General features: G+C 38.3%; 1 protein-coding gene across 2 annotated transcripts in view; it reads left to right on the plus strand.

Annotated features, from left to right (window-relative positions):
• Positions 1–24,531, plus strand: part of atxn2l (ataxin 2-like) — a 46,492-nt gene extending 21,961 nt beyond the window's left edge. Inside the window, exons 8-24 of one of the 2 annotated variants that reach the window (XM_063018769.1) lie at positions 91–182; positions 415–630; positions 708–1,042; positions 6,034–6,117; positions 6,231–6,362; positions 6,469–6,537; positions 6,634–6,695; positions 8,561–8,916; positions 9,894–9,963; positions 10,436–10,582; positions 14,041–14,104; positions 17,237–17,397; positions 17,542–17,665; positions 17,853–17,962; positions 18,681–18,863; positions 22,012–22,201; positions 24,048–24,531. In XM_063018769.1, coding sequence (XP_062874839.1) covers positions 91–182; positions 415–630; positions 708–1,042; positions 6,034–6,117; positions 6,231–6,362; positions 6,469–6,537; positions 6,634–6,695; positions 8,561–8,916; positions 9,894–9,963; positions 10,436–10,582; positions 14,041–14,104; positions 17,237–17,397; positions 17,542–17,665; positions 17,853–17,962; positions 18,681–18,863; positions 22,012–22,201; positions 24,048–24,106 — 2,454 coding nt within the window. In that variant the 3' untranslated portion in view covers positions 24,107–24,531. Of the gene's footprint in view, positions 1–90; positions 183–414; positions 631–707; positions 1,043–6,033; positions 6,118–6,230; positions 6,363–6,468; positions 6,538–6,633; positions 6,696–8,560; positions 8,917–9,893; positions 9,964–10,435; positions 10,583–14,040; positions 14,105–17,236; positions 17,398–17,541; positions 17,675–17,852; positions 17,963–18,680; positions 18,864–22,011; positions 22,202–24,047 lie in introns of both variants that reach the window. The other variant, XM_063018768.1, reaches the window with a different exon arrangement.
• The last annotated feature ends 565 nt before the right edge of the window (positions 24,532–25,096 follow it).

Below are 25,096 nucleotides of genomic sequence, written 5' to 3' on the forward strand. Positions count from 1 at the left end.
TTTTTATTGGTATTGGCCTCATAATGACTAGGTAGCATGTAAATGTAGCTTATGAAAGTATTTTTTTTCTTTGTTGTTTTACTGTGGCAGTCTAATGGCTGGGATGCCAGTGAAATGTTTCGCTTCAATGAAGAAACATACGGGGTGAAGTCTACCTATGACTCTAGCCTCTCAATGTACACGTAAGTCTCTCTCACTAACACAGCTGAAAGATTAGTAAAAGTAGTGTTTACACTCTCTCTCATCACTCTGTTAGCTTTAAACATGGATGCAGTTTAATTTTAGATTTTTTTAAGGTAGACTAACCTTATCATTTAACTAAGGGGGGACATTTGTTAGGATCATAAAGTCTTTAAAATATTTACATTTCTATCATGAATAATTAAAATTGCTGGTTGACACTGTGCAATTAAGGGTTCCCTTAGAGCGTGGTAGCTCAGATGGTTTCAGGCAGCGAGAGGCACGAGCTGCGCGCCTGGCCAGTGAGATTGAGGCAAGTTCACAGTACCGGCATAGGGTGGCTCTGGAAAACGATGAAGGGAGGAGTGAAGAGGATAAGTACAGTGCAGTGACGCGAGATGGAGGGGACAGAGAAAGAGGAAGCCCTGGCTGCTCCAGTTCTGGTAGCAGGTAATGCAATCACATTATTTTGTCTTATTGCAGTTTGTGTTAATTGTTGTTTATAATATGTACTATTGTTTTTATAGGGAAGGCAAGTACATTCCTTTACCTCAGAGGGCGAGAGAGAGAGAAATGGGTGGATCCAAAGTTGAAAGAGGTGGCGCGTCCACTATTCCTAATCGAACAAATCGACCTGCTAACTCAAGCTCCTCCCCCAGGCCTCTCCCTTCTGGCAGCAGTCAGCCTGCCCCATCTTCTGACAGAACTAGTCCATTGTCAGTCAGAGGAGGGTACTCTCCTCACCCTCCACAGTGTAGTCCACCTGCTCAGCCCCAGACTCTGGAGACTGGCCATGCCAGTCCTCCTGCCGCACACCTGATACCCCATTCCCTCTTAGAGTCAACACAATCTGTTAATGGAGGTAAGGGACATATGAGTTTGTACATTTGTAGGTTAAAGATGCTACATAATAAATATATATATATATATATATATATATATATATATATATATATATATATATATATATATATATATATATATATATATATATATATATAGTGTGTGTGTGTATATATATATAGTGTGTGTGTGTGTGTATATGTATGTATATATATATATATATATATATATATATATATATATACAGTATATACAGTATATACAGGGGTTGGACAAAATAACTGAAACACCTGGTTTTAGACCACAATAATTTATTAGTATGGTGTAGGGCCTCCTTTTGCGGCCAATACAGCGTCAATTCGTCTTGGAAATGACATATGCAAGTCCTGCACAGTGGTCAGAGGGATTTTAAGCCATTCTTCTTGCAGGATAGTGGCCAGGTCACTACGTGATGCTGGTGGAGGAAAACGTTTCCTGACTCGCTTCTCCCATGGCCTGCACAGTCACCAGATCTAAATATTATTGAGCCACTTTGGGGTGTTTTGGAGATGTTCAACTTCACTTTCATGTTCATCAAACCAATATTTCACCAGTCTTGCTGTGTGTATTGGTGCATTGTCATCCTGATACACGGCACCGCCATTGGATGCACATGGTCCTCCAGAATGGTTCGGTAGTCCTTGGCAGTGACGCGCCCATCTAGCACAAGTATTGGGCCAAGGGAATGCCATGATATGGCAGCCCAAACCATCACTGATCCACCTCCATGCTTCACTCTGGGCATGCAACAGTCTGGGTGGTACGCTTCTTTGGGGCTTCTCCACACCGTAACTCTCCCGGATGTGGGGAAAACAGTAAAGGTGGACTCATCAGAGAACAATACATGTTTCACATTGTCCACAGCCCAAGATTTGCGCTCCTTGCACCATTGAAACCGACGTTTGGCATTGGCACGAGTGACCAAAGGTTTGGCTATAGCAGCCCGGCCGTGTATATTGACCCTGTGGAGCTCCCGACGGACAGTTCTGGTGGAAACAGGAGAGTTGAGGTGCACATTTAATTCTGCCGTGATTTGGGCAGCCGTGGTTTTATGTTTTTTGGATACAATCCGGGTTAGCACCCGAACATCCCTTTCAGACAGCTTCCTCTTGCGTCCACAGTTAATCCTGTTGGATGTGGTTTGTCCTTCTTGGTGGTATGCTGACATTACCCTGGATACCGTGGCTCTTGATACATCACAAAGACTTGCTGTCTTGGTCACAGATGCGCCAGCAAGACGTGCACCAACAATTTGTCCTCTTTTGAACTCTTGTATGTCACCCATAATGTTGTGTGCATTGCAATATTTTGAGCAAAACTGTGCTCTTACCCTGCTAATTGAACCTTCACACTCTGCTCTTACTGGTGCAATGTGCAATTAATGAAGATTGGCCACCAGACTGGTCCAATTTAGCCATGAAACCTCCCACACTAAAATGACAGGTGTTTCAGTTATTTTGTCCAACCCCTGTATATACTGTATATATATATATATATTACACAAGAACAGTTTTAACCTATCTTGCAGCCATAAAATGAAAATATAAAATAGACTGAAATATAAAGACAAGATAAAATAAAGAAACATAATACCCTTTTGCCATTAAATGACATATGTGTTAAACATGGCATTAAAAACCCCAAATAAGTAAATACATTTCCTAGACATGCTAAATGATGGTGCTGCTGTATCTAGCAAAATATTACATTTCATTCTATTTAACCTCTGTTGCACTAGAAAAGAGGATTTCAATCTTTTCCATGTGTGCCCCATTATCTATCTGCTTACACGGTACGGTAGCTAAGTGGGTAGCACTGTCGCCTCACAGCAAGAAGGTCCTGAGTTCGATCCCCAGGTGGGGCGGTCCAGGTCCTTTCTGTGTGGAGTTTGCATGTTCTTCCTGTTTCTGTGTGGGTTTCCTCTGGGTGCTCCGGTTTCCTCCCACAGTTCAAAGACATGCAAGTGAGGTGAATTGGAGATACAAAATTGTCCATGACTGTGTTTGATATAACCTTGTGAACTTATGTGTAAAACATGACATTAAAATCCTAATAAAACAAAACAAACTTACATGAAAAAGATGCATCACTAATGCCTCTTTTCCAGCAACAAAGTGCTGGTGCCAGAGGTAGTGCTGGTTCCTGCTAAATGGCGAACGTTTTAAGAACAGACTTGCATTCCATCCAGAAACACTATAAACAATATAAATGCACGCTTCATTCACAATGTTTTTAGCATGTGTGTGTGACACAAAGGGATTAACATGGCAAAAAGGCAAAGCTTTGATACAGAGCATCAAATGTAAAAAAAAAATCCATCAACAAGACTACTGACCAGGTTCTGCATATCACTGTCTTATGAGCTAACTGTTTACAGCAGGAATAAAAAAAATTTGGAACCATATAACAAACCTTCTGATTGTAAGAACTCCAAAACTGTATTTTAAAAAATGACATGACAGCATAAATATGATCAGTTGTGTTACTAATCAAATGTACAAGATATAGTTCAACAAGTATGACTACAAAATTCTGGATATAAGAGATATAAAGATATAATGAGATACAGTTGCAATCAAAATTATTCAACCCTCAAAGTAAGTTTGTTAGCAAAATTTACAACTTTCAGCTGTAATAAACCAATCAAACAAAAACAATAGATTAACACAACTATTGTAACAAGTGGGCTATCTGAATTTAGCTCTAAATGCCACTTTAAATGACTTTGTAGTCTCTGAATAATTCAACCCCATCATGACAAGCATATTTAGTACTTAGTAAAGCACTCTTTTGCTGTTATGACCTCTTGCAAACGTGATGCATAGCCAGACAATAGCTTCTGACAGCATTCCTCATGGGCAATGGCCTCTAGCTCACTAATAATTTTAGGTTTGTGTGCTGCTACCACCTTCTTCAAATCCCACCAAATTTTTTTATGCCGTTCAAGTCAACTCACGGCAACTATGACAGCTACTCCAGAATCTTTCAGGACTTTTTCTGAAACCAAGCCTTGGTGGACTTTGAGGTATGCTTGGTATCCCTGCCCTGTTGAAAGGTCCAGTGATGCCCAAGACTTACATCACAGATGGCATAATATTTTGTGCCAGAATTTTCTGATACTTTAAGAAGTCCAGGAGCATCCCTGAGCCACCACCATGCTTCACTGTAGGCAGGGTGTTCTTTTTAGAATATGCTTTGTTTTTCTTTCTTTAGACACACCACTTATACACAGGCTTATCCATAGTTCCAGTTTGTTTTGCTTCACAGAAAAGAATTACAAAACTTCTGGGGCTTATTTATATAATTTGAGCATATTGGAGCCAGATTTTCTTGCGCTTTTTCGTTTGGGCATAGAGACCTTAAGCATTTAGTATGCATATTACCCTGCCAACTAAAATCTCATTGTCTGCTGCCACAGATCTTTCTGCACTCACTTAAGAATTTTTACCTTGTCCAGGCAGTGTAGTCAGTGTTCCTTTAAACTTGTGAACTATGCTATCAACTATAACTCTAGGAACATTCAGTGCCTTTGCTAACATGCAATCAAATGTCATGGTTAGCAAACCCCTAGCCAGTTCAGGTATACAATTTTTTTTTTATCTCCTGCACACCTGATACAACTAATGAAGCCCTTGATTAGTTGTATTAGGTGTGCTTGAGACAACACCTGATTAGAAGGGATTTTACTCTACTGAATAATTTAGAGACTGCAGTAGTAATTAAGAGTGCCATTGCATTTGGAGAAACCACTTGTTATATTAGTTGTGCTATTTAAAGTTGTGAGAAGTGCTACATACAACATAAGAATTACTTGTACTAGTCATTTGTGTGTTTCCGGAAAAGTTGGAATATTTTTTCAAATGCAAGAAGAAAAGTTTCTGGGATAATGTTCATTCTGTTTAAGCTTTACTAACAAAAGTACAAATTAAAATTTTCGGTGTTTTTTGATTGATTAACGTAATTGTATTTGAAAATATATTAATTTCATGCATGCAACACGCTCAAAATAGTTGGGACAGATGCCTGTTTACCACGGTTACATCACTTCTATCAATCACACTTTTTAATCTGTTGGGTACTGAGAATATTAATTGTTATTCTGTTGCAAGTAGAATTTTGGCTTGCTCAACAGTCTGTGATCACCATTGTCTGATTCTTCTCATCATTCATATTTATAACCCATAAATTTTTTATTTGAGACAGATCCGGTCTACAGGCAAGCTAGTTATGCACACCCACTCTGTGTCTTTCTCATGCAATGTCATCTGAGGGCTCAAAGGTTACATACATTCAGCGGTGGTTTCTGGCCAACAGACTGAGATTTCTCTGAAACCCTTTAATCTTTTTACAGTCGCATGTACAGTATATAGTATAAAGTCTTTAAAGCAATCTTATATTAACAAGCAGTCTTTTTGAACTTGTTGACAGTTCTTACTAAGTCTGATACAAAGTGGTGAGCAAAAACCCATCTGTGCTTGTCAAGACTAAGCCCTGTTTTATACCCAATCCTGATGCTCTTATCTGTAACCAGTAATGTTTTGAAATGGTTTAACTTAAACATTCTAAAACGTCACTCTTAACTTGAGTTTATCACTTGACTTGAGTGTTTAAATTTTAAGGAATAATTAACAGTAATGTTTTTACTCATTGTAAAAAACACAATGAGTAGGAATAGTTCAACATTCTAAATGAAGTCAGAGCAGTGCATTACGAGTGCTAAATAAACATGCTAATGAAAGAATAGTGATACAGTATCTTAATGCTCTACCATTATACCTGGACATAATGCAAATTTTCAAAATTAATGATTTTTTATTTACAAACTGACACATTACAAACCACATGAGCACAGTTTTTTTTTTATATAGCCATATATGTACATGTATGACTTTAGACTCGACTTGGACCAATGTGTGACTACAACACTACTGTAAGAATTGTTAAGATTATACTTTTTTTTTTTAAATATAGTGTCGTCCAGAACGTCCCCTAAATCTCAGAGGCCTTCACAGACTAGAAGTTCACGCACGGTTAACTCTCATTTATCACATACAGGTAATCACCCTTTTACGTTTTTCCAGTGTGTATAAATGACAGTCATTTACAGTATATGTATTAACATATCATAGTTACAACATAAGCCAACATGAAATTTTTTCTGTCTTCAGTCTCTTATTCCCCCAAACCTGATGCACCCATCCAGGATTTGTCTCTGGCTGCTCCTGCATACCTGGACACCTCTGTAGTTGCCACGGTGACCACAAAACCCCCTGGTCCTATACCTCTTTTTCCTGTAGATGGTGAGCAACTCTATTTTCCCATAATTTAACACATCTTTTTTAGGATCTTTCTTTGACAATTGTTTTAATTTTCTTTTTTAAACATTTTTATTTATGTTTGTCTTAGTAAATGAGATATTATCTAAGGAGAGGACCGAGGGCCCTGCCAGTCCACATGAAATCAAGAACAGCAAAGGTAGTTTAAAAAAAATTTTTTTAATTAAAATTGTATAGGTGTTTTAGCAAACCCTAACTAAAGAAAATAATCTGGCCCTTCCTCTGTTTTGTTCAGCTGCTTCACTTCAGCAGAGGTCACAAATAGAGGAACTCCGTAAATTTGGAAAGGAATTTAGGGTAAGTGTCCACTTCATTTATTTTCGTCTGTGCATGTTATATTGAAGTACCCAAATAAACTTTTTTTACTTAAGTATTTTTTAATATTTTAAGTATTTCTGAATGGTCAGGTTTAATTATATATTCAGTCTCCTTACTAAACCTTGATGTGAGGCAAGACACAAGTGCAGAATCTCAGTGAGTGTTATTTATTTTTTTAAATGAAAGTGTGCTTGGGATAATTGTCTTACTGGAAAGTCCAATTATCACAGAGGTTTTATTTTACCACAGCAGACATAACATTCTTAAAATGCCTTGGTATTTCTGTGAATCAATAATGCATGTCACACATTCAAGATTGCCACTTCTCGAAGCAGAAAATCATCCTCACATAGCCACTGACCCTTCTTTTGGTAATCTTCTGGTCATAAACCCCCACTTTCATGTGCCAGACAAGCCACTGATCCATATGGCTGTGTCATAAGTTATCACAGTGGACTTTCTTTGTTGTTGTGGTATTGCTAAGGCCTCTGGGTAAACTTTTGGGCTTTTCCCCACAGGCAAGCAGGTTTGCTGTTGCACCTTAAGTTTGGAACTTCTGGAAAATACTCCCAATGGTGTCTCTATTAATGTACTCTAAATAAATCCTTAATGGTTCAAACACTTGAGCTGCTGCCTAAAACTAAGTGTACTCTTTTAAAACTGTACACCATCTTTATCATTACTGTTCAGTTGGAATGCAAATTTAGCAAAATTCTAATAATGTTTATCTGACCATCAATAGTTAATTAACAGTTTGTAGCAGTTTATTAAATGCACCACTGCTTTTTGTCGACTAAGCTTTGGATTTTTTTTTTTTTTTTAAGTTGTGAACATGGCAGTCACATAAACAAGTTTTGCATTTAGAATAAATACTGAACAAAGTCAGTAGCTAGCAGTTCTTTACAAGATTGGATTAACTAAATAGGTTAATCGAATAAGAGATGCACTTTCCTAAAGTCAAATCAAGGCTGCATGAAATTGACAAAATGCAATATTTAAAAATCTTGCTAAATATTGCCATAACATTGGGTAATGTTCTAATTAAATAAAGCTTATGTTTATACTGGGCACTATCTGTTATACAAGAAAAATCTGACTCGAGTGTTGGACTCCTTGACATTTTGCACTCTATTTAATTCAATTTTAAATGAATATAATTGCCATCTTTACCCATCAATTTACACTTACAACCTATAATAAAGTAAAAAAAAAAAAATTGAGACACATCTTACTAAAAGAAGTATTTAGACACTTTGCTGTGGCATTCCAAATTGTGTTTAGGCCTATACAGTACATTTTAATTATTCCTGAGATGCGTCTAGAGTTTATATGTTGCAATTTAAATTGATTAGACATTGTTTGTAAGGGCATACACCTTGGTCCACCATAGGGCACAATATTGGTCACAACTTTATTGGAATTGGTATATTTATCAAACTTTTTTTTTTTTTTTTTGCAATTTTCCTCCCAATGTAGTCGTATCCAATTACCCGATTGCACTACGCTTCCTCTCTACTGTATTGACCTCGACTCTGACCAAGGAGAGTTGGTACTAACACACACCCCTTTCGATACATGTACAGTAGCTGACTGCATCTTTTCACCAGCACGAGGCAAATTTATATGTGGATCAGCTTTATGTACGAAGAAACACCCTGTCCACATTGTCCCTCGTCTATGTGCAGGTGCCATCAATCAGCCAGCAGAGGTCGTAATTGCATCAGTTATGAGGAATCCTGAGCTGAAATACAAACCGACAAGTTTGAGATGTCAGCTCTGGTGTCTTTACATTAATTACAAGTGTTAACTGCTTAAACTAATATCTCATACCCAATCTGTTTCAGCTGCTGTCCAGCTCCTCTCCCTCTAGTTCTAGTACTTCCATTACAGCCAGTGATCATGCTCAACCAAGCCCCACCCAAAGCACACAGACAGACCCCAGCCCATCCACAGTCTCACTCACAACTCCTCCACGTGAGCTTCCGTCTGATGAAATGACCAGAGAAACAAGTTCTGAAAGTTTGGCTGCATCATCCCCACCATCCAGCATGGCCAGTATCACTCCCACAGCTACGCCTGGTGGTTCCTCACAATCTTCAATTGCTGAAGGGCATATAACAGTTCACCCCCAACCTGCAAGAACCGCAGGCAAGGAGGATGGCAGGCCAGAGACTGTGGAGAGAGCCGAGGGTGTGACTGAGTAAGTGTTGGATACTGAGTGCTTGTCAGTGACGTATGTGGTTCAGCATCACAGTTTCCCCAGTTAAAGTCAAAAGTGTTGCACAATTACATACTGTATAGAGTAAATGTGCTTAGTGGTAATGTTATTCTGAAATGATAAGGTTTTGCCTGCAGTGTAGCAAGCATGCCTCTGCAGTTAAAAATAGCCTAGGCTGTCTGCCTTTTAATAAAAAAAAATCTATTTAAAAATCAATCCAAAAGTATATAATTTTCAAACCTACCTAGTGCTGTTTTAGTTTTTTTGTGCTGTAAATTCACGAACAATAGAAAATAAAAATCACATTTGTCCACAAGTATTATAGATAACAGTAGGTTCTCAGCAGTGCTGCTGCCTGGTTGGTGCACAGAGGACATAACTTGGCTGTCTTAAAGGAGGGAAGGGCAGACGGAGTCAGCAATAAAGAATTGGGAAAATAAAGAAAAAGATGGGAAATGTGTGTCAAAGCAGATTGTTGATGTTGCTACATTTACAGTTCATTTAAATATGTAATTAGAATAATCCTAAGACCTTTTGGTTTTACATTTTATTGTTTATTGTGTATTTTCCTTAATCTATGAATAAGATTAAGAATTTTTAGTCTCACATTAGCAATACCCCTTCCCTCCAATATTTATTTACATCAAATTCCTTCATTCCAACGGAATCACCTGTTCTAGCCATGGGCTGTGTTAATGTTCTTATTCTGATACACAGCTACTGCTACAATCAACGCATTTTGACAAAAATTAAACTGTTGTTGTACCATCCCTCTCACCCTGAAAGCAGAGACAGTAAGCTCCCATTCTTATAATGTTTTGTCCCAAGACGAAAGAAGGTGTAATGTTACAAATTGGATAAAATATTGTTTGCAAAAAAAGTGACAATTTGTTCGTAATTTTGTTTAATGAGTGTTCTGTATAGCTTTTTTGTAATCCTGCTTTTCATATCTTCTGCAGGCAAATAAAAAAATCCACACTAAACCCGAATGCCAAAGAATTTAATCCTGCTAAGGCCCCCCTCAGTTTGGTAAGTACAATTACAGTTGTCATCCCCTTTTTCTTTTTAGAACTTCATCATATGTCAAATTATAGTCTTTTTTTGTTTACTAAATGCTTTTCTTATTGAACTTTAAAACCAATGCAAATAAACTTTCTAGTTCTGCATCTTGTTTAAAAAGGTAGTGAATCTGTGTAAATCACATTATTGCCGATTTATACATGCTATATTGATGCCACTGATTAATAATAAATATTTAGTGAGTTTGCTATAGATCCCTAACCATTCAACTTCATTGATTGAAATTAACTTTTCACCAGGAAAAATACAGGCTGTATTCTAAGCACCTGTTGTACATTTCATCAGTTCCAACACTATAATTTCTTGTCACAAATCCACAGATGTTTTATTAAAATTACATTATTACATTATAGTCCCAGCCTATATTGTCTGTAATAACATTTGCTGAAACATTACGGCTTATATTGTGTTTGGTGTTCAGGTGAAGCCCTCGGCAACCCCCACACCCCCTCGACCTACACCTCCAAGCCCCTCAGTGGTGCTACCTCCTGCAGGGCAAGGAGCCATCTATAGTCCTCAGTATCTAAGCTATGTCTCAACCATACCGATACAGGGTCATTCCGTACAGGTGTGTATATATATATATATATATATATATATATATATATATATATATATATATATATATATATATATATATATATGTATATTTATGTATATTTATATATATACAGTGTATCACAAAAGTGAGTACACCCCTCACATTTCTGCAGATATTTAAGTATATCTTTTCATGGGACAACACTGACAAAATGACACTTTGACACAATGAAAAGTAGTCTGTGTGCAGCTTATATAACAGTGTAAATTTATTCTTCCCTCAAAATAACTCAATATACAGCCATTAATGTCTAAACCACCGGCAACAAAAGTGAGTACACCCCTTAGTGAAAGTTCCTGAAGTGTCAATATTTTGTGTGGCCACCATTATTTCCCAGAACTGCCTTAACTCTCCTGGGCATGGAGTTTACCAGAGCTTCACAGGTTGCCACTGGAATGCTTTTCCACTCCTCCATGACGACATCACGGAGCTGGCGGATATTCGAGACTTTGCGCTCCTCCACCTTCCACTTGAGGATACCCCAAAGATGTTCTATTGGGTTTAGGTCTGGAGACATGCTTGGCCAGTCCATCACCTTTACCCTCAGCCTCTTCAATAAAGCAGTGGTTGTCTTAGAGGTGTGTTTGGGGTCATTATCATGCTGGAACACTGCCCTGCGACCCAGTTTCCGGAGGGAGGGGATCATGCTCTGCTTCAGTATTTCACAGTACATATTGGAGTTCATGTGTCCCTCAATGAAATGTAACTCCCCAACACCTGCTGCACTCATGCAGCCCCAGACCATGGCATTCCCACCACCATGCTTGACTGTAGGCATGCCACACTTATCTTTGTACTCCTCACCTGATTGCCGCCACACATGCTTGAGACCATCTGAACCAAACAAATTAATATTGGTCTCATCAGACCATAGGACATGGTTCCAGTAATCCATGTCCTTTGTTGACATGTCTTCAGCAAACTGTTTGCGGGCTTTCTTGTGTAGAGACTTCAGAAGAGGCTTCCTTCTGGGGTGACAGCCATGCAGACCAATTTGATGTAGTGTGCGGCGTATGGTCTGAGCACTGACAGGCTGACCCCCCACCTTTTCAATCTCTGCAGCAATGCTGACAGCACTCCTGCGCATATCTTTCAAAGACAGCAGTTGGATGTGACGCTGAGCACGTGCACTCAGCTTCTTTGGACGACCAACGCGAGGTCTGTTCTGAGTGGACCCTGCTCTTTTCTGAGTGGACCCTGCTCTGGATGATCTTGGCCACTGTGCTGCAGCTCAGTTTCAGGGTGTTGGCAATCTTCTTGTAGCCTTGGCCATCTTCATGTAGCGCAACAATTCGTCTTTTAAGATCCTCAGAGAGTTCTTTGCCATGAGGTGCCATGTTGGAACTTTCAGTGACCAGTATGAGAGAGTGTGAGAGCTGTACTACTAAACTGAACACACCTGCTCCCTATGCACACCCGAGACCTAGTAACACAAACGAGTCACATGACATTTTGGAAGGAAAATGACAAGCAGTGCTCAATTTGGACATTTAGGGGTGTAGTCTCTTAGGGGTGTACTCACTTTTGTTGCCGGTGGTTTAGACATTAATGGCTGTATATTGAGTTATTTTGAGGGAAGAATAAATTTACACTGTTATATAAGCTGCACACAGACTACTTTTCATTGTGTCAAAGTGTCATTTTGTCAGTGTTGTCCCATGAAAAGATATACTTAAATATCTGCAGAAATGTGAGGGGTGTACTCACTTTTGTGATACACTGTATATACAGTCATGTGAAAAAGTTAGGACACCCCATGAAAACCTTTGTCTTTTTGAACATATTTAAACATATGAACATTTGAGCTTCATTTGAACAGTACTGAGAGATGGAGCTTATATAACTAAACAAAAACATTTTTTTAATTACTTTTAAACACAAGTTGTAAATTGTAATGAACAAAAATGGAAATTTATTGTGAGGAAAAAGTTAGGACACCCCCACATTTAATACTACTTAAAAATGTCTAAAATTAGAATCAGGTGCACCACATCAGCTGCAATGAATAGACCATCGTTAGAGGACATTGGAGTTTTATTTAAACCTCAGACATTAGTTTGGTTTGCCTATGATTGTTGAAGTGAGTGGTATCACCATGGTGAGTTCTAAAGAGCTCTCTGAGGCCTTCAGAAATAAGGTTGTAGATGCATATTAGTCTGGGACAGGATTTAAAAAGATCTCAAAACAATTAGAAATCAGCCATTCCACTGTCCAGAAAATATTTTACAAGTGGAGAACATTTAAAACAACTGCCAACATGGCCAGGTCAGGCCGTCCTAGCAAGTTCAACCCAAGGGCAGACCGCAATATGCATAAAGAAGTCTCCAATAATCCTTCAATGTCATCACAGGACCTACAGGTAGCTCTTGCCACAGTTGATAGGGAAGGTACATGCATCTATCATCAGAAAGAGACTGCACAAGTTTGATTTTCATGGGAGGTGTGCAAGGAAGAAACCCTTGCTGTCAAAAAAACATCAGGGCAAGACTAAAATTTACCAGAGAACACCTAGACAAAGACCAGGACTTCTGAAACAATGTGCTTTGGACAGATGAATCCAAAGTTGACTTATTTGGGCACAGTAACAGAAGACATCTTTGGCGCAAACCAAACACAGCATTTGAGCACAAGAACCTCATACTCAACTGTGAAGCATGGAGGTGGAAATGTCATAATTTGGGGCTGCTTTGTAGCAGCACGGCCTGGCAAGCTCTCCATTATAGAATTTACAATGAATTATTCACTGTATCAGAGGGTGCTTGAGGAAAATGTAAAAAACTGTCCAAAAACTGAAGCGGAAGTGGACCATGCAGCAGGACAACGACCCAAAACATTCCAGTAAATCCACCAAGGAATGGCTCAAAAGAAAGAAATTAAGACTTCTGGAATGACCAGGTCAAAGCCCGGATCTTAATCCTATTGAGATGCTGTGGGCTGATTTGAAATGGGCTGTGCATGCAAGAAACCCCTCAAACCTCACACAGCTGAAATTCTGCATGGAGGAGTGGGAAAAACTTTCCACCAGTCGATGTCAGAGACTGGTAGATGGTTATAGGAAATGTCTAATTGAGGTTATTTCAGCCAAATGGGAAAATACCAGCTATTAGGGCATACAGTAGGGTGTCCTAACTTTTTCCTCACAATAAATTTCCATTTTTGTTCATTACATTTTACAACTTGAGTTTAAAAGTATTTTTTAACATTTTTGTTGTTTAGTTATATAAGCTCCATCTCTCAGTACTGTTCAAATGAAGCTCAAATGTCCATATGTTTAAATATGTTCAAAAAGACAAAGGTTCTCATGGGGTGTCCTAACTTTTTCACATGACTGTATATACACACACACTCATATTCTTTGTTTTTCAGTTTGTGTATCTGTATATAGGTCTGATTGAAATGTTTTGTCTTGATTTTGTCTATACCAGGCTCCTCAAATGTACCAGTATACTGTGTCTACCATGAGCCAGGGCAAATACCCCAGAGCTAAAGGTATGTGTAAAGATAATAAGTTATTTTTTGCAGTCGTTTTAGTTTAATTGATTTGATAGTTTTCTTTGTTAATCCAAAAAAGCAGCACAGGGATGAACAGCTTACATTTGCTCACAAGCAAACACAAAATTCAGAACCATAAACAGAAAATTGGAACAATTGGCCATAATTTAGTTAGTCATACTGTAAGGGGAAAAAACGAACTATTTTGCCCCCTTTTTTTAATGATCACCTGCAAGGCTTTTATCTTTCTTAATTTTCTCTCTTAGCTCATTTGCGTCTACAAAGCCGCACTGCTAAAGTGCATAGAAAATAATTTCAAGTATTGTCTTGCTGAAATAACCATAGACTTTCTAGTAAAATTTTTCACCTTGAAGGCAACATACAGTGGAAGAAAAAGTATGTGAACCTTTTGGAATTTTATGGTTTTCTGTGTTAATTTGTCATAAAATGTGATCTGATCCTCATCCAAGTCAAGCATATTGACAAATATAATGTGCCTACAATAATAAAAAAAAAAAAAAATATGATCTTGCAGGTCTTTATTGAACGCGCTCATTCAAAGTGGTCGTGGAAAAAGTAAGTGAACCCTTGGAATTAATAGCTGGTTGACCCCCCCTTGGCAGCAATAACCTCAACCAGACGCTTCCTGTAGCTGTGGATCAGACCTGCACATCATTCAGGAGGAATTTTAGCCCATTCTTTCTCATGGCAGAACTGCTTTAGCTCTGTCATGTTTCTTGGACACCTCATGTGTACGGCTCTCTTCAAGTCAATCCATAGCATTTCTATAGGGTTGATATCTGGGCTCTGACTTGGTCACTCCAACAGGCGGATTTTGTTTTTCATAAGCCATTCTGTTGTGGACTTGCTTTGGTGTTTTGGGTCATAGTCCTGTTGCATCACCCAACTTCTACAGCAGGGGTCACCAACACGGTGCCCGCGGGCACCTGGTCGCCCACAGGGGACCACGTGAGTCGCCCGCAGGGCATGTTCTAAAATAGCACTAGTGACTATAGAGCTCCGTCTAAAAATTATATTTGCGTTGCTGTTCTTTTTTAATCGATGACACTTGCATAAATGTAGATAACTATAACATTTAAAAACTAAAATGTTTGATGTTTATTTATGAGCGCTGATCTGGTCTGGGTGTGGAGTTTTATATTGTGCGCGTAACGCTGAGACAAACAAGCGCAGCTACGATACGGAGTGAGATGCGGGTTTAACCTCGAAAAATAATAATAATGAAAAAACAAGAAAAGTGAAAGAAAACTTTATTTTTTTCCACAATGATTTGGAGGAATGTGGAGAGACACTTCAGTACGTGTCACTAAAACTTCCCTGTACATCTCAGCTTTTTTTAAAATCGTACATAACTGATAATAAACATAATTTGTTCTAAAATGTTGCAGGTAGTGATAAGTACAAACGGGACAGTATTTACTGCGGTAAAATTAGATTAATATTCAACATTCGTTTGACATTCGCCATTTCGATTAATATAAATGGTTAAAAAAAACACCTAACACCTACTTTATTTATAATTTCTTACACAGATAAATTTGGGCAACATACTACAAACACTATTTTATGGTAATTTTAAGATTACATGTATTTGTTTAAAGAACGGTTCAAATTAAACCGCTGATCAAGCTCCCACTTCAGCCAACGCGTTAGGGACCATCATCAAACTAACAGAAAAACGTAGGAAACATTTACTCTGCACTCATTACAGACAAATAAATCCATTCAAGTCTTGTAATGTGTTGATGGATTAATGTCAAACTATTTTTTATACAAACACATTAAATACTACAAACCACATATTTTTTTAAAATAACGTTTGTATTTATTTTCCATTCATTTAAAAGTATCAATAAAGTCTGAAAAAATTTGTCAAAAATGTATAATGGAGATGAATACATCTATAGATCTCAAGAAATGTTTTGCATTTTTGTATACAAACAATTAATTTTCCTCACCTACTACAAACCTTGTTTTTAAATTAATTTTGATATTTATTTTATAATAATTTTATTGTGCAAATAAATAAATCTATTAAAGTCTTGTATAATTTCATGAATTAATGTCAAACTATTTTTACATACAAAATTAATGTCCCTTACCTCCTACAAACCTTGTTTAAAAAATCCTTTTATATTTATTTTATATTAAAATATAATAAAGATCAGTAAATCCAAAATAAGTGTGATGATCATTTGAAAAAAAAAAAAAAATGGTGTGATTTTGATCAAAATGCTACATATGTGCTCATTCATACAAAACTCAAGAAAGATAATCAGAGATGTGACTGCTCTGACTTTCAAATATTGAAACAGATTTAGATTAATAGAGATAAATAATGTTACATGTTGAAATATATTATATATATTATATATTATAAATATATATTTCCTACCATGGTAAATCATTGTTAATAATTTTTCATTAACATATGATCAGACTCTTCATATATATGAATATTGATAATAATAATAATATCATTAAAGGTGAACCATGCAACTTTATGTTATTAAGGAAGTTTGTATCACCAAGTAGCCCTTCATATTATTCAGTAGCCTTGAAGTAGCTCTCAGTCTCGAAAAGGTTGGTGACCCCTGTTCTACAGAGTTTCAGCTGACGTACAGACATTCTCACATTATCCTGTAGAATTTTTTAATACACTTGGATATTCATCTCACATACGCGTATTCTTCTTGTGCGGAGCAAACTCAAAAAGTTTGAGTAGCTCTAGTCCACACATCCAAACTCATTTTCTTAACAAGACTCCAGGTATGCTAACACCTGACTCCAATTAGCTTTTTTGAGATCATTAACTCAAGGGTTCACATACTTTATCCACTAGCACTATGAGGTTTCTATGGTTGTTCTCAATGAAGACATGAATCAGAATTGTTTTGTGTTATTATTTTAGGCACATTATATTTGTCAATACGTTTGACTTGGATGAGGATCAGATCACATTTTATGACAAATTAATGAAAACCATAAAATTCCAAAAGGTTCACATACTTTTCTTTTGCCACTGTATGTCTCTCTAAAAATGTCCATATGTAGTTGTGTTGGAGGCACGTCCTATGATGTCCACTTTCTATTTGCTGCTTTTTTCAGGCTCAGTGGTTGCACCACGAACAGACCACAACTCATCAGCGCCTCCTATGATCCAGACAGCAGCTTCTGCTGCAGGTCCTCCCCTAGTGGCTTCTCCTTACCCACAGTCCTACCTGCAGTATGGTCAGGTTATTCCTGCTATGCCCCACTACCCTGGACAGGTAGAGTTATGCCAGTATTTTTACATATTTTTCTTATCAATGACAAAAATAAAGAATAGTAGATATGCCTGTTAAGACTGGAGTTTTGTGTGACAGACGACAGGGAAAAATGTCATCTTTGCTGCTACTTTCTTTCTGCAATAGCCCATGTACTCCATGATTCAGAGTGGAGCACGCATGCTAACTTCAGGGGGACATCCACAATCACTGGGGCCCCCTGGTCCTCAATACCCCGGCCAGACTGAGGGTCCTCCAGGAGCCCAACAAGGCATGTACGGTAGGTCTCACAAACTCACAGACACTTTCACTACACTCCCTATTTAAATGTAATTTACTGTAACTTGAATGTTAAATACCTGAATTTATTTTATATTACATTGAATAGACTTGTTTACACATTGTGTAATATGTAAATTTGCAACATGAGTGAAAATATTGTGATGTCTTGTTTGCAGCACCTCAGTCATTCTCTCATCACTCAGGCTCCATGCATCCTCCTCAGCCTTCAAGCACTCCAACTGGGAGCCAACCACCCCCACAACACCCTGCCCCCAGCCCGGGACAGGTACAGACACCCATTAAAAAAAAACTTCCTAATTATTTGTGACTTAGACTGCTTTTTTTTATGGCATGGAATATTTGTTAGTAAATATGAAGTTGCCTCTGATGTTTACCCTACAAAGGCACAGAAGTCTACACATTTATCTCTTTAAAAATTATATAAGATTATATTAATATGCACAAAATTCTTTCATTAAAAAAAAAAAAAAATGGATTGCTAGAAGTTGCCAACATTGATTTGGTTCACATGTTTACAAAGTCAGGAGGAGTCGATTTCCACTGGTTACATTTAGTGAGAGTAAAGAATCTGTGTGTTGGATTTGATTTTTCACATGGGCAGTTATTCCATTTGCACCAAAGAACTGCCAAAGTTACTTCAGCAGGCTTGGCTTTATAGTTTAGTATGTTTGACATGACTGTTAAGGAAACAGTTAAGGAAAATGTTTTTTCGTTATTGATCAGTTTATGGCCAACATTAGCCATTTTACGGTTTTTTTCTGTTCTTTTCGTTTTTTGTTTTTTTTTATTTATTTTTACATTGTTTGTATTTGCATTAATTGTTTAATATAGGAATGTTTTTTCCATAAAAAGACTTGATTAAAAGAGCTTATTAAAGTTTAGAGTGGCTTTGGATATTATGTAATTTGTATTACTTAATCTGAATATTAGTTGTTGTACATAAACTTTGTTTGCTTTACATCTTTCTCTCTTTCTTTTTTCAGTCCGGACAGTCAGGTCCACAGCCCCAGACTCTGTACCATTCAGCTCCCCTGTCAGCTCCTACTCCCCCTAACATGCCTCCAGGCCACAGCTCTCCCCAAGCCTCCTACCCTATTCAGGGTTATAGTTTAACAGGCCACCAGCCATTACCCCACCCCTACTCTTCCATTGGACAGTTAACACAGGTAATTCATTATCCCACATTATCAACTCTACAGCCCAAGTAAACAGTACTAGTCTGCATTCAGAAAATAGATTTAAAATGTGGTGGGGGGAAAAGTAAGGATGGATTATAACAGGTCATAACAAAAAGACAAAGTTTATTGCTAGATTTGGCTGCTTGTCATTTCGTGTAGCGTTGACAGTTCTAAAAAGTCAATTTTATCAGTTTATACGCTCACTTCTCTCTTTACACTTTTTTTCTGGCTTGGTAAAGCACATTGTAGTACAGAATTAACGTGAAGACAATTTTGGAAAAAAATAGTCCTCAGTTCTACAAATTTATACATGCAACTTTTCACGTTTTTCAGACTTGGTAAATCAAAATGTGGCCGTGAGTTAATATGTACATAGTTGTATATTTATTAATAGAAACTCTTTACTTTCATAAAGACACTTTAACTTTATGTAATTAGTCTAATTCAAATGGAATCTTTTAAATAGACATGCTTGTCAGCCCAGCAGATGGCGCAGCAGTTGAATGTGCTACTTTTCTGGTCGGATAAGGTGGTTGGAGTGGATGACTTAATCGATGGAGAAATACGGAGTGTAGCCTAATCTTTCGTTCATGTTTTTGAAGAATCCACTGGAAAAAAGAGAGGGTCTATGCTAACCAGAACTAAAATAAAAAAAACTCCTGTGACTGAGATACTACTTGAATTATGGCCCTGAGTTTTTCAGTTCTCAATACATTCTTACAGATAGAACCTTGGTCCAAATAAATACAGCATGGTCACTAAAATTGTGTTCAGATTCAAAGGCTGCTGCCAATTATCATAACATTTTGCACAGCTCACGTGACATTTGTATTTTCATCACATATTGGTTTATTAGCAAACCGGAGGATAGACCCTGTAGTAGTAGCAGCTATTTTACTGTGGCTGGACTCGGTCTGCGGTCTGCAAAATAACATGGATAGCTAGCTGACAAAAGTTGGAATAACTCACTTGTCTCATAAAAGTAAAAAGATTGCTCAATTTCAAAAATTGATTAGCTGTTATACTAAAATTAAATGCATAACGTTATTATATACCTTAATTACCAGATATACTCAACAGGTGGCTAGCACAATCACGGTAGCAATTCTAGTAGTTTAGATAGAATCGATTTATGTTATGACTCTAAGAATTTTCTGGAAAGAAATGCCAGTTGGTGTGTGTTTGCCTGTAGACCTAAGTGCTTATGTGCATCTAGATTGCAGTATGGTGGGGATCAGCTATGGGTTTGTGGTCTGTACTTACTCTGAGAAATACTCCATGTGGTCTGAGAAATACTCCACGAACTCAGTTTTTAATTGATTATGGTTTTAAAAGTAAAGAGTGAAAAATATGTATTGATACATATAAGCAGTTATGACAATGTGACAATTTTGAGTTTAAATGAAAAACATGTTCTCTTGACAAATGTCCATGTGCCTTATTATCCCAACCCCCTGCCTCATTACTTGGTGCCTTGGTAAATGCCAATAAGGGAGTCCTAACAAGCTTCTGACAACCCTCTTGTGGAATCTTTACCCATTTGTCTTGTGCAAAAGCTTCTAGCTCATTCAGGTTTGGCCGCTTTTCTCTTGCAACAGCTATCTCCAAATCTGGAGACGGAGAATGTCACTTTAGAAATTTCAGGACTGATTCATTAACCAAGCTTTGGTTGTCTTGGAAGTGTGCTTTGGGTCATTGTCTTGCTGGGAAGTCCAATTATCACCAAAGTTCAGATGCTTGACAATGGAGATAGTATTCTTCTTGTCATAAGCCATGCTTTTCTTGCAGCTGACAAACTGCAGATACAAATGGCCAAACAGTTCTATGGATTGATGAATCGAATGTCCCAAAACTCTCCTGGCCAAATTCCTTCTGATGTATTTGAGTTTTGGTGGAGAGTGATGTGTGTCATGGAGTCAGGCCATGAAGTCCTTGTTATCCTTGATAATCTTTTGTTATTTGACTGTTATGTTTGCCACTGACAAATTTGTCCCAGTCTTGATCAGTTTTTTGCAGTAACCGAGGGATACACTGTGAATAGTGTGTCTGAATGTGAACCCACTGTGATTTCTATCTTCTCTCTGAGCTTTTGTGACAGCTCCTTAATTGTACTATGGTTGTAATACACCTTGAACCCATCTCTGGGTGGTGTTTAAATAACACATCATAGCTGATGTTTATGTTCATTTTTTAGGGTGGCAAGGTAGCTCAGTGGGTAGCGCTGTCGCCTCACAGCAAGAATGTCCTGGGTTTGATTCCCAGGTGGAGCGGTCCAAGTCCTTTTTGTGTGGAGTTTGCATGTTCTCCCCGTGTCTGCATGGATTTCCTCCCGCAGTCCAACGACATGCAAATGAGGTGAATTGGAGATACAAAATAAAAATAAATAAATAAAATAATGTTCTTTTCCTGCAATACAAAAGACTCACAGCTGTGCAATTAAAATGTAAACAGAAAAGATACAGAGCAAAAATAACAAAAGGCTGACTTGCTCTTTAAAAAGTCATATTCAGATTGAATAAAATTAACAAAATTAAATCCTTCAGGCACAGCACGGGTATACGAGTTTTGTAACGTGGTTTGTTTCGGTGCAGGAGGCTGGGGAAGCTTTACGGTCTTTTACGGCAGTTTCACACACTCTTCGTACTGCACTTTTTAGATTAGTAGTGCTCATACCTTTTTGTCTGGACTTGCTTTCAGCATTCTCTACAGAATACATTATTCTGCTGCTCATCTGACACTGAATCCGAACCATCTCCAAATAATTGAGCCATTGTTTTTCTTTTTACTAACCAGCTCCTCTCCGATACCTTCCGTCACGTCTTTTTCCGTCTCCATGCTATCGCTGCCTGCAGGACTTACTGGTGAAGCGGTGGGGGAGGGGTGAGTTGTGTTCAGTGAGGGAGAGAGGCAGGGCAAGGTGAAGATGTGCAAAGACAAACTGGGAGAAGAGAAAGGCGAACTGTCGGTTCTAATTGGAACGCAACATAGTCTATATCGATATAAACTATATTGTCTTATCTTATATCTCGTATGAAAATATATCTATAATTCTTTAAAACTCGATATATCGCCCAGCCCTACCAGACAGTATTTCTCAAGATTACTCAAACATTGTTTGTTTTCCTCACTTTTTCAGGCTCATGTAACAGGAGCTCTGTCAGGTCCCCATCACTCTGGGGGTCATGGTCCTCCTCCTATGATGCTACTTCATGCTCCTCCTCCACCTCAGCAAGGTTCTGGCCCTGGCCCCCAGCACCCCTCTCATGCACCTCCACCGCCTCAGCAAGGATCTCATCAGCCCTACTCCTACATCGGACACCCCCAGGGTAATGCTTTAACACCAACACAAAACATTCACTAGACACTGTAAAATTGTTGGTCAAATGTTCATTAAATTAAAGTGCTTACTAAATTAATGATTTGTATGGCCTAACAGTGACCACCACTGTCCCACAATTGGATGTGTTAGTTATTAACTGGTGTGTTCATTGTAAAACGCCAAAAGAAAGACAACTTTAACAATAAAGAATATCATCTTTGCTCAAAACTATTATTCTTCAAAGCTATTATTTATGCCCTTTGTTCCAACCTTGCAGTAAAAATACATCATGCAACATTTTACTTTTTACCTATTTTAAAATTGCCCGGAATCAACAATGAATACAGTCTCAGAAATTTTGCCACGCTTGGCTTGAAAGCTAATAATCATTTCTTTTTGCAATTCTGATAAATTGCCCACAAATTTAATATACCCACCAAGCCAGCTCATGAAACATGACTTCCTTCATGGGCTACATGCTGCTGCTGCTGTCAAAAGTAGCAAGTGGTCATAATAATGTGACTCAACAGTGTATAAATACAGGGGTTGGACAAAATAACTAAAACACCTGTCATTTTAGTGTGGTAGGTTTCATGGCTAAATTGGACCAGTCTGGTGGCCAATCTTCATTAATTGCACATTGCACCAGTAAGAGCAAAGTGTGAAGGTTCAATTAGCAGGGTAAGAGCACAGTTTTGCTCAAAATATTGCAATGCACACAACATTATGGGTGACATACCAGAGTTCAAAAGAGGACAAATTGTTGGTGCACGTCTTGCTGGCGCATCTGTGACCAAGACAGCAAGTCTTTGTGATGTATCAAGAGCCACGGTATCCAGGGTAATGTCAGCATACCACCAAGAAGGACAAACCACATCCAACAGGATTAACTGTGGACGCAAGAGGAAGCTGTCTGAAAGGGATGTTCGGGTGCTAACCCGGATTGTATCCAAAAAACATAAAACCACGGCTGCCCAAATCACGGCAGAATTAAATGTGCACCTCAACTCTCCTGTTTCCACCAGAACTGTCCGTCGGGAGCTCCACAGGGTCAATATACACGGCCGGGCTGCTATAGCCAAACCTTTGGTCACTCGTGCCAATGCCAAACGTCGGTTTCAATGGTGCAAGGAGCGCAAATCTTGGGCTGTGGACAATGTGAAACATGTATTGTTCTCTGATGAGTCCACCTTTACTGTTTTCCCCACATCCGGGAGAGTTACGGTGTGGAGAAGCCCCAAAGAAGCGTACCACCCAGACTGTTGCATGCCCAGAGTGAAGCATGGGGGTGGATCAGTGATGGTTTGGGCTGCCATATCATGGCATTCCCTTGGCCCAATACTTGTGCTAGATGGGCGCGTCACTGCCAAGGACTACCGAACCATTCTGGAGGACCATGTGCATCCAATGGCGTTGCCGTGTATCAGGATGACAATGCACCAATACACACAGCAAGACTGGTGAAAGATTGGTTTGATGAACATGAAAGTGAAGTTGAACATCTCCCATGGCCTGCACAGTCACCAGATCTAAATATTATTGAGCCACTTTGGGGTGTTTTGGAGAAGCGAGTCAGGAAACGTTTTCCTCCACCAGCATCACGTAGTGACCTGGCCACTATCCTGCAAGAAGAATGGCTTAAAATCCCTCTGACCACTGTGCAGGACTTGTATATGTCATTTCCAAGACGAATTGACGCTGTATTGGCCGCAAAAGGAGGCCCTACACCATACTAATAAATTATTGTGGTCTAAAACCAGGTGTTTCAGTTATTTTGTCCAACCCCTGTAAATTGTAATGGAAAACATTTCATTTTATACATTACTTAGTAGTTGTTGTTCTTGTTTTTTCAGCCGTGCAGGTGCAACCCCACCCTTCCCAGCAACTGCCCTTCCACCCTACTGGAAACTGAAAGAGATATGGTGAAACTGACCAGTTCTCTGGAGAGAATGTTCATCTTGATTATTCTGGACCATGCACATACACAAACTTAACACACAGTCATATTACCACACACACAGAGCCTCTCTTTCTGCTTCAGGAACAGATTTTTAATCCTTGAAAGGTTTGGGTGGGTTTTTTTTTTTAGGGGGGAGGGTTTTTTACATTTAGGTTCAAAGGACGTAGGCACGAAGTGTGTCGAAACAGAAGGAAATGAGTAAAATTGTGTTAGAATTACTAAGCGATAGTGACAGAATAAAACAGGAATGAGACATTTTATAAGAGAGCTAGATTTTGTCCTTCTTTCCCAACCCCTAATTAAATAAATAATAAAACAAATTAAAAAAAAAAGAAAAAATATAAAATGTACAAAAATTAATAAAATTCCAAACTCTCCATGGTGGTATTTTTATTTGCATTTTGAGGGGCCATATAACACGTTTGTGTCACAATGGATCATTTAAGATACAGATGGAATCACAAGAAATTTTTACAAATATTTAAAATGAATTTTTAGACTTATACATTGAACCTGCTTTCTCGGTTTGTCCTCTTCAAAGCCACACAATTGTAGAAAGTGAGATGTCTTATTGAAATAACCACGGTGTTGCTGGGGAAAAGACGAGTTGGCAGCATGTCTCTCTAAAATTGAAATATACACCTTTGCATCAGTGGTAACTTTACACACACTGGTGATCCATGAGCCATAATTGCTTGTACAGAGCCTTAGGTGTATCGTCCTTTGCTACCAAGTCACCTTTTTACACTTATACTGCCTCCATCCCAACTTGTGTGTTGCAGCCATCAAATTGTAAATGTGTTTATATTTACCAACCACCAATGAAAGTAGAATTTTTTTTTTTTTTTTTTTTTTTTTTTTTTTTTTTTTTTTATAAACCTTTTAAGCACTTAACTACCTAAATAATACCTACTCTGTAGTGGTCCTTTGTGGGTCCTGTCC

The sequence above is a fragment of the Trichomycterus rosablanca genome, chromosome 22 (assembly GCF_030014385.1).
Source record: "Trichomycterus rosablanca isolate fTriRos1 chromosome 22, fTriRos1.hap1, whole genome shotgun sequence".
NCBI lineage: Eukaryota > Metazoa > Chordata > Actinopteri > Siluriformes > Trichomycteridae > Trichomycterus > Trichomycterus rosablanca.